Genomic DNA, 15,344 nt, shown 5'->3' on the forward strand with positions numbered 1-15,344 from the left:
GGAAGTGAGGCCATGGGCGGGGTCTCGTTGCTACGGGACCTCAGTCCCACCCCCCTCCTCTTGGCTTCCTGCTCTGAGGTCGGGTCTCCTCTGCCATGTGCCCGTGGCCCAGGCTGAGCACACTGGCGCAGTGGGCTGAAATCAGCCTTCCCTGCGTGCCAGTCACCGCGGGTCCACTACCGTGGCTGCGGAGACCCAGCCCGGGGAGCTGGGACTGTGCTCTGCTTCAAAACACTGGCGTTTACCACCCTTCATCCTGCACACTCCCACAGCCTGCTGTCTGGACTCCAGGAGGCAGCACAATGGCCACAGGGGAGGGGAGAGGCTGGTGGGGGCCACAAGGGGAGGGGGAGAGGCTGGTGGGGGCACGGGGAGGGAAGAGGATGGTGGGGCACGGGGGAGGGGAGAGTCTGGGGGGCATGGAGGAGGGGAGAGGCTGTTGGGGGGTAACGGGAGGGGGAAAGGCTGGTGAGGGCCATAGGGGGAGGGGAAGTCTGGGGGCACGGGGGAGGGGAGTACCTGAGTAGCCTGTGATGTCCATGGCCTTGAGGTTGCGGCATTTGATCACGGTGAGGGTGAGCCTGCCGGCCGTGGGCAGGTAGCAGAGGGAGAACATGATCTCTCCCAAGTCCACGCTTTCCTGCAGGGAAGCAGACAGGAGGGCAGTGAGGGCCGCGGGCCTTGGGGAAGCCTCTCGGAGCCACGCCACCACTTTAAGGACATGGGCCCTGGGATCCATGAGGAATCCCACGTCTCGGCAGTAGAAGGTTCCCTTGCAACATCCCTTCTCATGTTTCCATCAGGCCTGGGTCGCCTGCCGTCTGCTCTGGTCTGACTGGCCCCATCTGGGCTCTCCCCGCCCCCCTCCCCCTCCAGGTGTGTGGTCAGCTTGTCCTGGGCAGCACAAGTGCTCAGCCCACAGGCTGCGGCTCCCCTCCGCTCTGCCCCTCCACTCAGCTGGCGCCCAGGCCTCCACTGTGGCAGCCTCCTGGCCTCTCTGGGCTCCACCATCTCTGGGTGGGGAGAAGCACAGAATCCACATTTTTTCAGGACAGGGTGCCAACCAATGAGCCGTCCCCACCCAGTGCCTGAGCCCCGCCTTGGATCGGTTTTGTCCTTTTCCCCTAATTCGATCAACCTTCAAAAACAAACAGCGAGGGGCAGAGTCAGCTCGGCCAGGCCACGAGGTCGTCTTTTCCTACAAAATTCTACCACCTTCTTTGGAAGATGGCAAACGTGTCCATCTGTTGTACCAGAGAGCATCCTGCTAGGCTGCTCTTCCTCTCGCGCCTACGACTTGAGGCGGGGGGCAGGTGTCTCGGGACTCCACCATACAGAGGTGCTTCCTGCCTTAAGGTTCCCAGAGCTAGGCTGGATGAGGGGGTCAGGGTTGGGGAAGACTCTGATTTCAGATGTCATGTACAACTCCACTCCTCAGAAGTCCCTGGTTCAAAATAACAAGTTTTAATCTTCTATGTGTGCCCTGTATTAATTCACTGACTCAGTCGTACTGTTATGTACTAAGTACACAATCTAGATACGGGGGCATAGAGGAGAGAAATCCCTTCCTCTAGGCAACTTACATTGTATGGGGTCCAGGACAGTATTAAAAAGAGAAATGAATATTAAAAAGGAAAAGGAAATGAAGTTGGTCAAAAACATCAAGCAGACAAATTTCCATCAGAGAAGGGAGATATGAAATGACCTTGGAGAAAGTCGCAGCTGTTGGGTTTTTCCTGACTTCTGAGAAAGAGGAATTGAGGAAGACACCAAGGCTTCTCCCCCGGCAGCCCACCTCCAACTGGAAACTTCTGGAATATTGGCCCACCGGAGAATTAGCCTGAGCATATTCTCCTCTAGGAGGCGTCAGCTCCCTCCCTTTCCTGCCCCCATGCTTCTGGTCTACCTACCACCCCTGGCCTCCAATCAAAGCCCAGAACTAGTGCCAGAAGGCCCCCAGCCAAGGGCTGGGAAGGTGGCTCAGTGGCAGAAGGCCCCCAGCCGTGGAACTTCCACCAGGGCGGTGGAACTTTCCACAACCAGCCCCTCTTCCAATACCCAGGACCCCGGCCCCTGCAGAGCCAGCAATCCACATCATGTGGGGCTTTGTCCGTGCAGAGTCTCCGGGCAGGAGCCCCTGCCAACTCTGGGGGCGAGAATCAAGAATCAGGGCTTTGTCCCCTACGTTTACTCAGCTCCTGGTGGTGCTGAGTGCTCCTTCAGGACCTGTGGAAACATCCACCGAGCCACACTTGTTTTGCATCGTTTCACACTTCCTGCCCAGGTGCACACCTGGCCCCGAGTCGTCCTACTTTTGCTTCTCATCATTGCAAAACACACATCATTAGGCCCGGTTTCCTCCACTGAAATGGGGTCTCATGGATCTTCCTGATAAGGCTGGTCTGGAAATGACATCCTCCCGGGTTGCTAGTATGACAGCCACCAAACCAGCAATCAGCTAAGATCTCATAAGCTTTGCTGCCCATACTGGACACAAACCACCATTTCCCGCCCCCCCCCCCCCCGCCAGCCTTCCAGCTAGCCAGGATTGCACATGTGAGCCCCAGACCAGACCTCTCTTTATTTACTTTAGTAACTCTCAGGGATCCTTCAATAGCAGCCTGCTTTCCTCTGCCGAGGTCTTTGCTGATGTTTTTTTCTCAGGGATCCTTAGCAGAAACCTCTGAAGTAAGCGCCCCAAGCCCCACCAAACCCCGGAAGAAGCGATGCCTTGAGAAGTTTAGCAGCATCAAGTGCTTAGCAGTTTGCTTTCTGAACAAGGACAACAGCTCAGCTTGCACGGGGCTGGTACAGGCTGAGCCTGCTTTCCTCCCCTCTGCCTGCCCTGCTCTGCATGGCTGATGTGCATTTGGTGACTTTTGCCTCTCCAGGCCCAGATGATTCTGCACCTGACTGTACCCCAGGGTCTGTCTGCCGGCCTGCCCCCCCCTGCCAAGCACCCATCCCCCGCCTGCCCCTGACTCAGTGTCCCCCCCCCCTTGCCCAGCACCCGTCCTCTGCCTGCAGCGCCTCAGGCTGAACAGCTCACAAAAGTCACTGGAGTCTTTCCTCACCCGCATCTTGCACTTCGCACAGCTTAGTGGTGAGAGTGCGCATTGCTCTAGCATGTACAAGATGGACGGGGAGGACTGGGTTTTCCTTTTGGGCCAGTATTGGAGCTGGAAATCCAGGGCCCTGCTTTTTACTTGCTTTTATTTGTTTCTGTTTCACTCAAGGTTGACCCTCTACCGCTCAAGCCACACCTTTACTTGTGGCTTCTTGCCAGGAGTCTTCTCGAGCCACCATCTGCACAACAGCAGTGTCCGTCCGCCCAGGCTGAGCCACAGAGAGCCCACTGCTGCTCTCTTTGAAAACGCTAGCATCTCAGTCACAAAGCGCCTGGTGGCTTTTCTCCTCTTTAGCAAAGGCGTCGCCGGAGACCTAGAAGGATCCAGAAGCACTGGCAGGAAGTGCTGCTGAGTCACTCTGGGCTGAGGAGCCTGGAGGAGAGGCCGCGCGGCCAGCTTGGCCCCAGGGGCGAGGCAGCATCCTGAGAGCTGTGCGAGTAGCCGATGCAGCCTCCGTTCACGGTTATGGGAGGCAGTTTGTGCCGGGAGCAAGGCTGGTGTGCCCAGAAGTGCTCTGTACATAACTGTGGGTGCTAACAGGTAGGGGCAGGGCAGAGCCAGAGGGCAGGGCAGGCCGGGAGGCCGGGCAAGGATGGCGTGCTTTACTGTGTGGCACGTGGCAAGTCCTGGAGAGTTTAACAGGAAGGTCCACGAGACTCCATCTCCCATGAGCCAGCAAAAAACTGGAAGTGGTGCTGTGGCTCAAGTGGTAGAGTACCAGTCTTGAGCAGAAAAGCTCAGGGTCAGCACCCAGGCCCTGAGTTCAAGCCCCAGGACTGGAGCCCGAGCGAGCGCGCGCACACGCGCGTGTGCTCACACACACACACACACACACACACACTCATCTACCGGGTGTTAGCACCACAGGGTGCTGTTGCTCAGAGGACAGCACCATAAGGGCATACCCACTGTCCCCGGAGAGTGCCATGGCCCCCCTCCGAGCCGGCGCCTGCCTTCCCGCCAGCCTCACTCCCAGGGCCCTGCGCCAGGTGCTTGCATGTTATTAAAAGCCTGTGTGCTCACCTGTATCCCACCTGGGGTGGCTGGGGACACATGGCGCCCAACAGCTTTGGGGATGGACCTGAGGTAGGAGCCCCCGTTCTATCCCTGTGACCCCATCGGCGGGCTCCCCCAGAGCAGCCACACCTCCCCCCCAGCGCCTCCCCCACGCAGCGCCTCCCCCTGCTTCCCCTCCATCGGGTGGGCACCGCCGTCTGTCCCTGCTTGCGTCCCTCAGGCCTGCTTGATGTGTTTCCCCCCCTCCTGCCCCTACCTTGGCCTCGTGTCTCGCTTTGGGGTGGGCGCCCAGCAGCCCCCGTGGCAAAGTGAACTGTGGGGCACGCTGAGTGGAGGCAGCTGGACCGGTGACTGTCGGATGAGGGGCTGGCAGAGAGGGCGGGAGACAGACACCACCCACCTCCCCAGCACCTGCTGTGCACACAGGCAGGGCTGAGTGTGAGTCCCTGGTGGGTGGTGGTGATGGTGTGAGTCCCTGGTGGGCAGGGGGGTGAGTCCGTGGTGGGCGGGAGGGGGGTGAGTGTGAGTCCCTGGTGGGCGGGGCTGAGTGTGAGTCCCTGGTGGGCGGGACGGCACTGCCAGACCCAGTGGGAGTGCAGGGTGGCCGGGTGTGACTGGGCCATGGCTGGGCGTGGCCAGGCTGGGCCATAGCCAGGCCTTTGGGTGCTCTGGCCGCTTGGGCCCACTGTGAAAGGAGCGGCCTCACCCCTCGACCTCCCTGTCCAGTGTGCTCTTGGCCTGAGTCTTGCAGCAGGTGATGATGGCCAGCTGGAAGCGGGTAGAGGAAGGGACAGGTGGGGGGGGAAGGGGAGGGGAGGAAGGGACAGGTGGGAGCAGGGGGGGGCGGGGAGGGGAGGAAGGGACAAGGTGGGAAGTAGAGGGGGGAAGGAAAGGACATGGTGGGAAGGGGGGGAGGAAGGGACAAGGTGGGAAGGGAGGGAGGAGAGGAAGGGACAAGGTGGGAAGGGGGAGGGGGAGGAAGGGACAAGGTGGGAAGTGGGGGAGGGACAAGGTGGTCATGGAGGTGTCCTCGTCCTCAGCTCCCCTCTGAACTTGCCTTGCGTGCAGCTGCTCCCACCTCCTGGCAGGGGCGGTGAGTCACTGCTCCTGGGAGAAGGTGGGTGGAGAGGGAGCAGGAGGGAAGCTTGGGGGGGAGGCCTGCGGAGGGGGGGGAGGAGGGCCTGTGGGGAGGGGGAGGCCTGTGGGAGGGAGGAAGGCCTGCCAGGGAGGGGGCGAGGTGGGAGCTGAGCAGAGCAGTCTGGGGGATTCTGGTCCCTTAGAGATCAGCGTCCAGGTCCAGCATCTTCATGGACAGGGGGCGGGGGGAGCGAAAACCCATGGTGAGAGTGTGCGGTCCCTCCTGGCTGCACGTGGTTCCCGGGGAGGGGAGGGGCAGTGCCCCCACAGGGGCACCTGGCCCTGCAGGACGGCTCCAACCCTGCCCAGTGGCTCAGGAGCTCAAAAGCAACCGTTTTATTTTATGGGTTTGCTCTGGGGCTTGAACCCAGGACCTCAAGCTCCCCCTTGGCTTTTTTGCCCAAGGTGGAGCTCTACTACTTGAGCCACATCTCCCTTCTAGCCTCTTGCTGGTTAGCTGGCAGTAAGAGTCTCGTGGACTATTCCGCACAGCTGGCTTTGAACTGTGGTCCTCAGATCTCAGCCTCTCGAGTGGATGGATTTCAGGCTGAGCCACTGGTGCTGGCTTGGACTTCGACTTGTTTCCTTGGGTCCTGCACGGGTAAGGGCCTGGCCTGAGGCCCTCGGGGTGTCGGAGGTGCCTCCCACTGTGGACCCCAGCCCAAGGTCAGCTCCTGTCCCAGCTCCCATGCAGGACCTCACTGAAAAACCTACTCCACACTCCTAGTGTTTGGCACCTTAGAACAGCACAGGACGTGTGGCCTTGGGCAGGGCCGCCAACACCCTGTCCCCTCCTGCTACACCCCAGCCGGAGCACTCTGCCTCAAAGCCTGTCCCTGCCTCACCCCACCCCTCCTCCTCCCGGTCCCATCTCCTCCACCCTGCAAGCTTGGCTGGCACTCTGGCTTCATGGAGACAGACTCACGGCCGGCAGGAGCTGTGGGAAGCTGGGCTCCAGTCCTCAGCACGTCTGCACGTCTGGCACGGGAGTCTGCACATGCCTTCACAGGGCTTGGGGTTCGAATCCCTGCCTGCTGTTTGGGGTGCAGGCTGCCCCTCTCTCCCTCCCAGAAGGACGGGCTCCGCGCTCCACCCGGCCGCCCTTCAGCAGGCGCGGGGCTTGGCTTTCGGGGTCTCAGCGGCCCCCCGCAGGGTTCAGGCCTCCCTGCCGGCGCTCGGGCCGCTAGCCTGAGCCTCGGGCTAGGGTGAACTCAGCTGTGAGCTCTGCCACGGTACCAGATGCTTCCATAAAATCAGGGGGCCGTACGGATGGAGGGAGCTCCCTGCTGGGTAGCATGTGGCGCTGTGTCTGATGGCTGACTGGGGCTGGCATCACCGGGAGGGAGAAGATGCCAGAGGTGGGGGTGGGAGGGTGGAGGAGGGGGACAGGACCCGAGGCTGACGGGGGTGGGGGGCACGGAGGCAGGCCCCAGCCCCTACCCTCTGCACGTTGGGAACGAGGCTGAGATGCCAAATTGCCTTAATACTGTAACTCCTCCCGAAATTACAGGCTGCGTGTTCTGCCAGCGGCGGCTAATGGTGCCTGCCGGTGAGCAGATGACATGAATGGTTATTTCCAGACACCAGGAGCAGAAAGGCTGAGCGATGAGGGGGGGACCAGGCCGGGAGGCCCGGGGGGGGGGGCGGTGGAGAACAGGGACCAGGAGTTTGGGAGGTGCCACAGCTGCTGGGCACCACCACCACAGAACTTTCCAGATCCCTCCTTCTCCTAAAGGACCCTGAGGAGCCTGGGAAAGCTACTGGCTGGGACCGGGCCTGCCTGGAACCCAGCTCCTGCTGTGGAGAGGAGGCCAGAGATCTGGTCACAGAGGCTCCTCATCCCAGGGAGGCCGGTGTGTCCTGGCCTCCTTGTGGACACCTCTGCTTCCCCCGCTTCCTCAGCCTCCCCCCTACCCCAGGCTTCTCCCACCACAGTAGCCACAGACAGCGTGGGACCACGGGGAAGCAGCCCCAACCGGGAATAAGACCTCGCCTTTTCCCTAAAGATCCTGGCTTTCTTCCCAAGCCTTGGAATGAGGGGGTCCCAGGTTTCCCGGGCCAGGCTGGCTCCTCTGAGCCTGCGATCAGATCGCCTACAGCAGGAGCCGAGCATCAACGGCTCACCTCACTCAAGCTCCTAAAGCACTCCTGGCCAGCCGGGGCGCACTGCAGAGCCCAGACGGCAGTGCACGCTAGAGCCCCAGCTCCCCCTCTCAGTTCCAGATCAGGAAGCCAAGGCTTTGCTGAGGGTGGTAGTACACACCTGTAATCACAGCCGCTCTGGGGAGGCTGGAGGATTGCGGTTCAAGGCCAGCCCAGACAAAAGTCCAGCAAGAACTCACAGTGCCATTGCCTGGTGTCTTGCTTTCCCCAATGCTTCAAACGCTGACTCGAGAGTGTGTGACACAGTTACTCGTTGTGTGTGTGTATGTGTGTGTGTGTGGGGGGGGTCCTGGTACTGGGGCTTGAACTCAGGGCCTGGGTGCTCTCCTTCAGCTTTTATGCTCAGTGCTGGCCTTGCACCATTTGAGCCACGCCTCCCTGTCCGGCTTTGTGCTGGTTGGGAATCTCACTGCCTTTCTGCCTGGCCTCCCTCTCTCCATGGCGAGTAGCTGGTGTCACAGGTCGCGGCTACCACCAGGACCCAGTTTTCACATTTTATAGATCAGGAAGGCTGAGGACATTCCAAACTGAGGTCAGTTTCTCTAAACACTGTATCACTCGAATTTATTTTACCCTTCCTCAGTTCAAGGCCAGCGACTACAGTGGTACATCATTTAGATATTTTAGAATATAAAAGAAATACAGCACGCCACAGAAAGAAAGCTGAGGTCAAACACAGTACTGCCAAAAACAGAACAAAGAAACCCAGTGCAAACGTGGATTCTTACAGAATCGAGAAGGGTTAGTGTTACAGCAAACTTGAAGAGCTCTTAATGAACATGCAGCTCTTGGAGAGCCTGGTGTCGCTCAGGCTTCCCTTCATCCTAACTCCAGCCCCAGGGCAGAGGTTGTTCTGAGGCCTGGCTCTGACCCCAGGCCTGCTCAGCTCCCCGTGTCTGGAGGGCTGGGTCACGTCTGCCCTGGGACCCTAAGGCCTGTGGGCCTTGTGGACCGCGGCTGCCTCCTGCCGGCCCATGAACAGCTCTCACTGGCGCCCCCACTTCATGGGAGCGAAGTAGGGGTGATCTCTCCAGAGACAGCCTCAGGGGCCGGAGGACTGGGCTTGTTCCAAAGGCCCTTGTAGTGAACTCTGCAGGGGGCTGTCAGATCAGAAAAGGATTGGAAGATAGCCCCACCAGGCCTCAGAGGGCTGAGCAGCGGCTCCCCTGAGGCCGAAACAAAGGGAGTAAGATCAATGCGTGGTCAGGCTGCAGAGCTTGGCAGTAATTACTGCTTCCCGCTGCCATGTGAGTGGACTCCGTCATAAGCTGAGGACTGTGACAACACAACGTGTTACAACCTTGTTTTCTATAGAACGGCCTGCTCGGAGCTACAGTAACCTTCCCTGTGCTAAACCTAATAAGTAAACTTGCTTATGGGAACTTGGGTTTCAGGAGCCTGGCCCCAGCCTTCCTGACTCTCTTTCTGTCTTTTCTCATTTCTTCTGCTCCAGGAGCCCATGGTACTGCCCCCTTCCCCCCCACCCACCCCTTGCATTGAGGAGCAACACAGCCGTTTGGGTATTAACAAGCCATGGCCATCTTAGGGCACAGCGTCCCCAGGAAATCCTTCTCTTGGAGAAGCTCCCTCTTCTGACGGGTGCAGTCTGCTGGGGCAGAGAGGGGCCAGCAGAAGAGTGTGGGAAGGCAAGTGGCTCACACCCGCCCATAATCCTAGCTACTCAGGAATCTGAGATCTGAGGATCCCAGTTCAAAGCCATCCTGGGCAAGAAAGTCCACGAGACTCTTGTCTGCAATTAACCAGCAGAAAGCCTAAAATGGAGGTGTTACTCAAGTGGTAGAGTACCCGTCTTGAGCTAAAAAGCTGAGGAACAGGGCCCAGGCTCTGAGTTTAAGTCCCAGGACTGGCACAACCCTGCCCTTCAAAAAAATCATGATAACTGTTCCCAAATGTGTCTCTGGTCCAGTGTGCGTGTGTGTGTGTGTGTGTGTGTGTGTGTGTGTGTGTGTGTGTGTGTATGTGTGTGCATGCATGTGCATGTGCACAAAAAGAGAGTTCAGCCAGTTTCTCTGGTTAAAAATTTCCCCATCAGGAGGCTGGGAAATATTCTTCCTTAGGGAACACTTCTCCCTGAAAGATCTGGGTGTCTTCCCAGCCTGGATGGAATTTTCTTAAAAAAAATAAAACAGAAAAAGTCTTGTCAGCAGGATTTAGAATTATAGAGGTATTTGCAGCCAGATTTTCCCAGCTGCTTTTTCTCCAAAAACCTACTCTACAGACCCAGAAACAACAAGAGTTTGCTTTGCATGCTTTCCCTTCAAGAGCCACCTCAAATCCAGACACCGGTGGCTCACACCTGTCATCCTAGCTACTCAGGAGACTGAGAGCTGAGAGCTGAGGATCTCCAATGAACCACCAAAAGGCAGAAGTGGGGCTGTGGCTCAGCTCTAGAGCATTGGCCTTGAGTGAAAAAGCCAAGCAAGAGTGCAAGGCCCTGAGTTCAAATCCAGTACCAACACACACACACACACACACACACACACACACACACACACACACACACAGAAGATACTGACATTTCAGAAAGGCTTGGAAATGGGAACCAGCAGAGGCTGAGCATGTACACCAGTGCAGAACTCTTGGGAAAGGCACTCATAGTCAGCTTAAGGGGAAGAAGAAGAAGATTCAGGGTATATCTTAAGGGGTAGAAGAAGAAGATTTGGGGCTCATCTTGAGGGTAGAAAAGGAAGATTTGGGCTCATGGTGCAGGGCTTGGCACTTTCTAGTTATGGGCCTGTGGCTCTGAGTGGGTGTGTGGGTCACCTCACCTGGGCGCTAAGGGTAACACAGGAGCACTTGGGCATCAGCTGTGACACCAGAGTCTGGCACAGGACACAGGGGAGCAGGGAGGACCGGCGTGGGCAGCAGCGTGGTTTGCCATAGTGGTCACCATGAGAGCTCTTCCCCATTCAGCTCCAAGAGTTCCAAGGTCAAGGAGATGTTTGTAAGCAACTTTGGACATGACCTACAGAGCCAGAAATGATGGGTGGTTGGCGGGACTGAGGAAGTCCAGGCGGTGTGGCCACGGGCCCTCCCCTGGGCTTCCTCTGCCACAGGCGCCATGGTCTGGAGGTCCTGTCGGAGGAGCTGGTGCTCAGGAGTGTGATGGTGTCGGTTCAACCACAAGAGCTTAGTGCGGCTGTGAGTCAGCTGACGGGGATGAAGGACCAGATGTGCATGTGAATCACTGACTGTACACATGCCAACAACTGGAGAGGGCTGGCCTAGGTACTGCAGCCCCAACGCATACGTATTTATGGACAATGGAGACATTTTGGTCTAAGCTCAGCGCCAAGGCACTGAGAAATGGGCTCAGTCTTTCCTACAGACATTGCTTGTTCTATGTGTGTGTGTGTGTGTGTGTGTGTGTGTGTGTGTGTGTGTGTGTTTGTGCATGTGTGTGTGGGGGGGTACTGGGGCTTGAACTCAGGGCTGGGCATTCTCCTTTAGCTTTTTCACCCAAGGCTGATGTTCTACCACTTCCAGCTTTTTGGTGGTTAATCCGAGTCTCGTGGACTTTCCCACCTGGTAGAATGGCTTCAAGCAGGGATCCTCAGATCTCAGCCTCCTGGTAGTTAGGATTACAGGTGTGAGCCCCAGTGCCTAGCTTGACAGTTTATTCTTTGTTGTTTGCAGTCATATTGGCCTGGGGTTTGGGGGTGGTGGCAAAGAATGGGTCTGTGCTCCATGCCCTTTGACCCTCCTTCCAGATTCTTTTCTTCCCTCCTCCCTACAGGACAGAATGAAGGCAATTAGTGGACAGGCTCTTTGGGACATAAAGGTGGGTGAGGAGTGAGGAAAAAGCCAGGGCAAGAGGATTCCCTGGGGAAGCACCCTAGGTTTCTAGGATGGTTGGAAGGGCACATACTGTGGCACATGAGTCCCCACAGCCCAGACTGGCTGAGTCACCAGGGCAAGCTGTGGGACTTCTATCATCTTAGCTCAGTCAGGTGAAAGTTGAACCAAATCGCCTTTGAGGCCTGGTCAGGCCTTGACCTCCCCAAAGTTCCAAAGAACATGGGGCCAGATCCCTGCACAAAAGCAGAGAACCTGGAGCCAGATCCCTGTACAGGAGCAGAGAACATAGAGCCAGATCCCTGCAGAGAACACGGAGCCAGATCCCTGCAGAGAACATGGAGCCAGATCCCTGCACAAGAGCAAAGAACACAGAGCCAGATCCCTGGCAGCAGAGAACATGGAGCCAGATCCCTGTACAGGAGCAGAGAACACAGAGCCAGATCCTTGTACAAGGGCAGAGAACACGGAGCCAGATCCCTGCAGAGAACATGGAGCCAGATCCCTGAACAAGAACATGAGAGCCCCACCACACCCTAGGAATGACCCCAACATTTCCAAGTTGGTGGCTATTTCTGGCCATGCCCACTCATGATGCTTCTCTCTGCTCTAAGAAGCTCAGCGCAGTCCCCTCCCTTGAGTGATGCCCAGGACAGTGAGGGAGAAGGGGGGGGAAGGGCACTGTCACCAGAGTTAGCAGGTGATGGGTGTGGAGGGAGGGGGCGGGGCACAGGTGTCCTGGCTGAGGAAGGAAGAGGTCTCCATTGATGTCCAGCTTGCTGTCTAGTGATTTTCCATTCATGCTCAGGAAGGGGAGGATTGGGTATCTGTTGTACCAAGAGGCAGAGAATTCCCACAGGGAGTGCAGAGCACCAGGCTAGGCACGCGGGCTTGCCCAGACTGCTTTGTGCAGTCACCGGCCACCCGCTGGGGCTGAGGTGTCTAGGGGGCATCGGATGCTGAGGGCCTCCCCAGAGAGAACATCCTATGCCCCGAGAGTTCCGCAGCCTGGGCGGGGGTGGGGGGGTGGGGGCAGGCAAGGGAGGCCCCCCGCTGCGAAAGGCCAGGATTGGGAAGGCCTCCAGGGGTGCCCCGGCCAAGACAGCATCCTCCCTCCGCATAAGGCCAGGTCGGGCCCTGTCTGCACCAATTAGCTCTGTTTCTGTTCCTCTGACCTGCAAGGCGGTGTGTGTGTGGGGTGTGTGTGTGTGTGTGTGTGTGTGTGTGTGTGTGTGTGTGTGTGTGTGTGTGTGTGCAGTAAGTCACCTGAGCAGGGGGGATGAGCGGAAAAGGGGGGGCACATGGAGTCTCAGCTCCCCCCGCCCCTGGCCTTTCAGGGCAAAGGTGAAGGCCTCACTCCTCTCCTTTTTTTCTGGGTCCTGGGTGGATTTGAATCCCAGAAAATCCAGGGCTCTACTGGCATTGGACTGGAGGCTGGACACACAGTGAGCCTCATTTCTGGGACCTGGTTCTGCGTTGGGGTGGGGGTGGGAGGAGAGGGGAGGCGGGGAGGAGGGGGCGGGGAGAACAGCCTGGAGAATGATGATGATAATGAGGCCAGCCCCTCGGGAGTGGGGGATAAACGAGCAGCCCAGGTGGTAATCAGGCAGCCGCACCCAGACACAGGGGCACAAGGGACCCCTGCCGCCCCTTGGGGACCCGTGACTCCTGCCTTGTGTCCTCTCCTCTCCAGACTCACTGGCTTTTCATGGGGCCCCCATGGGCCCGCCCCCGTCCCCATCCCCATGGAAACCGACTTCCCTAGGGAGTTCAAGTGGACAGCTCGCCCTCCGCCCTCCGACAGTCACCACGACCTTTCAAAACCAGCCTGTCCTCCGTGTGCCGCCATCTTGTTGAAACTCTGTTCCTCTTTCAGGATCACTGTGCATGGCGGATCTCCCCTCCTGTTTGGACTGCAGGAGCCCAGCCTGCCTGCTCCCTTCCTCTCTCACTGCTTTTTCTCTCCTTTCCCGTTCACACGATTGTGTTCCTCAGGTTCCATTTTCACTTGCTCGAAACCTCCAGTCAATGCCCATCCACGGAGCGCCTGTCTCTTCCACACCTGGTGTTCTGTCTGAGGGCTCGTGGGAGACACAAACACAGGCTCCTGATGGATGGCCCCCTGCCCCTCTGGGTGAGAGCTGAGGCCCAAGCCCCAAGCGACCCCTTTGGGGATATCCGCTAGGGGCTGGGGCCTCTGGGAGCTGTGCATGGTGACCCAAAGACTCACAGCTGACCATGGGCACTGGTAGTGGGGGGGAGGGAGGGAGAGGGGGGAGGGGACGCCATGGCCCAGCTCAAGGCTCTGCACTCCATCAACATTAAATGAGAATAATGAGCGTGAAAGCCCGGGAAGATGCTGGGGCATTGACAGTCGTCCAAGGGCCAGCCCCAAAGCTGCCCGCAGCCCCCTCCAAAAATAAAAAGGAGAAACCGATTTTGAGCCAAACGAGAGAAGCTAAGCAGACTGCCAAGGAGAGCACAGCCCTAGGACTCTGGCCACTGGAGCAGCATCGGGGTCAAGTTCCCGGCCTGAGGAGCGGCCTGGCCGGGCCGCCCTCTGGTGTACAAGGGTCCCGGCCAGGGCTCCACTGAAGGCTTGGTTTCAAACCCAAACACCCCAGTTTCTCTGTGGACCATCCTGCTAAGTCATCTAATGCTGAGCTGTTATTTCCATGCTTGCTTGAGGACAATCATAAAAGGCCAGGGCTCCTTTCTTCTTTCCTTCCTCCCTCCCTCTCTCCTTCCCTCCTTCCTAACATCCTTCTTTCCTTCCTTCCCTCCTTCCTTTCTTCCTTCTTTCCTCTCTCCTTTCCTTCCTTCCCTCCTTCCTTTCTTCCTTCTTTCCTCTCTCCTTTCCTTCCCTCCCTTCTTCATTTCTTCCTGCTCCCTCCCACCCCCCTCCCTCCCTTTTTTTTCTTTTTCTTTCTACTGGGCTGAAACTCAGGGCCCTGCACTCTGACACAGCACTTTTGCTCAAGGCAAGTGCTCTACTACTTGAGCCAGAAGCTTTTTACTGGTTCACTTGGAGATCAGAATCTCATGGACTTTCCTGCCTGGGCTGGATTCAAACCCCATTCCTCAGATCTCAGCCTCCCGAGCAGTTAGGGTTCCAGGCGTGGCCAGTACCTGGCTCACACATGCACCCTTGATGGCCTTCGTTCCAGCCTCCATCTCTTGCCACGGCAGAGACACTCTGTGAGCAGAGCTGAGCTCCAGAGAGCGCAGGATGTCTGCGCGCTGGCCCAAGGCCTCTGCGGCAACCACCACCAGATCACGGATGTCAGCACAGTGCTGGCGGCGGCTCCATTATAATCATGTATCCACAGCTTTAGATAGAAATAGTGATGCTTCCGGGGGGAGAGAAGGGCAGGGAGGCTTTGTCACCCGGAGATGGTGGCACCTCTGGGAAGGGCCCAGGACCAGCGGAGGCTCAGACATGCCCAACAGGGAGGCCTGGCCCAGGGCTGGAATGGATGCTATGAACTCCCTCCTTTCTCTCCTGGAGGCAGGTTTCTGGACTCAGCGGGAGGCCGGAGCCTGTGCCTGACAGACCCTCAGTGGTGCTGGGTATTCACTGGAGACTGGGAGCCTGAGTCCCTGTGGCTCAGATTTGCAATTAAAGAAGAGCTGGGCTCCCAATGCTTCCCAGGCCCTGGCATCAGGCTCGGTACTCAGGGGCTGGGAGACAGCCAGATAGATGCACTCAGCCTTCGCTTCCTCACACCGGCTTAGGCCCTGGGTGTGGACCTGCCAGGCTGCACTGGCCAGGCCCGAGTCCAAACTATCACGCTCAAGAAGCCAACAGGCTGGGTGCAGGGGGCCCACGCCTGTCCTCCCAGCTGCTCAGGAGGCTGAGCTCTGAGGATCGCAGCTCAAAGTCAGCCCAGGTGTAGAAGTCCATGAGACTCTGACCTCCACTGAACCAGCAAAACCTAGGAGTGGAGCTGTGGCTCAAGTGGTAGAGTCAGCCTTGAGCAAAAAAGCTCAGTAAGACTGCAACATCCTGAGTTCAAGCCCCAGTACCAGCACAAAAATAAGTAAGTCAAAGAAGCCACTGGGGCATGGTGCCTGAACTTTGGC

The 15,344-nt window shown here is 58.0% G+C and overlaps 1 protein-coding gene across 2 annotated transcripts in view; it reads right to left on the minus strand.

Annotated features, from left to right (window-relative positions):
• Syt6 (synaptotagmin 6) overlaps positions 1-15,344 on the minus strand; it is a 34,997-nt gene that overhangs the window by 14,141 nt on the left and 5,512 nt on the right. For both annotated transcript variants that reach the window (XM_070006393.1, XM_070006394.1), the window contains exon 3: positions 520-640. In XM_070006393.1, coding sequence (XP_069862494.1) covers positions 520-640 — 121 coding nt within the window. The remainder of the gene's footprint in view (positions 1-519; positions 641-15,344) is intronic.

The sequence above is a fragment of the Dipodomys merriami genome, unplaced genomic scaffold, assembly GCF_024711535.1.
Source record: "Dipodomys merriami isolate MVZ:Mamm:240054 unplaced genomic scaffold, mDipMer1.0.p SCAF_7, whole genome shotgun sequence".
NCBI classification, from domain to species: Eukaryota; Metazoa; Chordata; class Mammalia; order Rodentia; family Heteromyidae; genus Dipodomys; species Dipodomys merriami.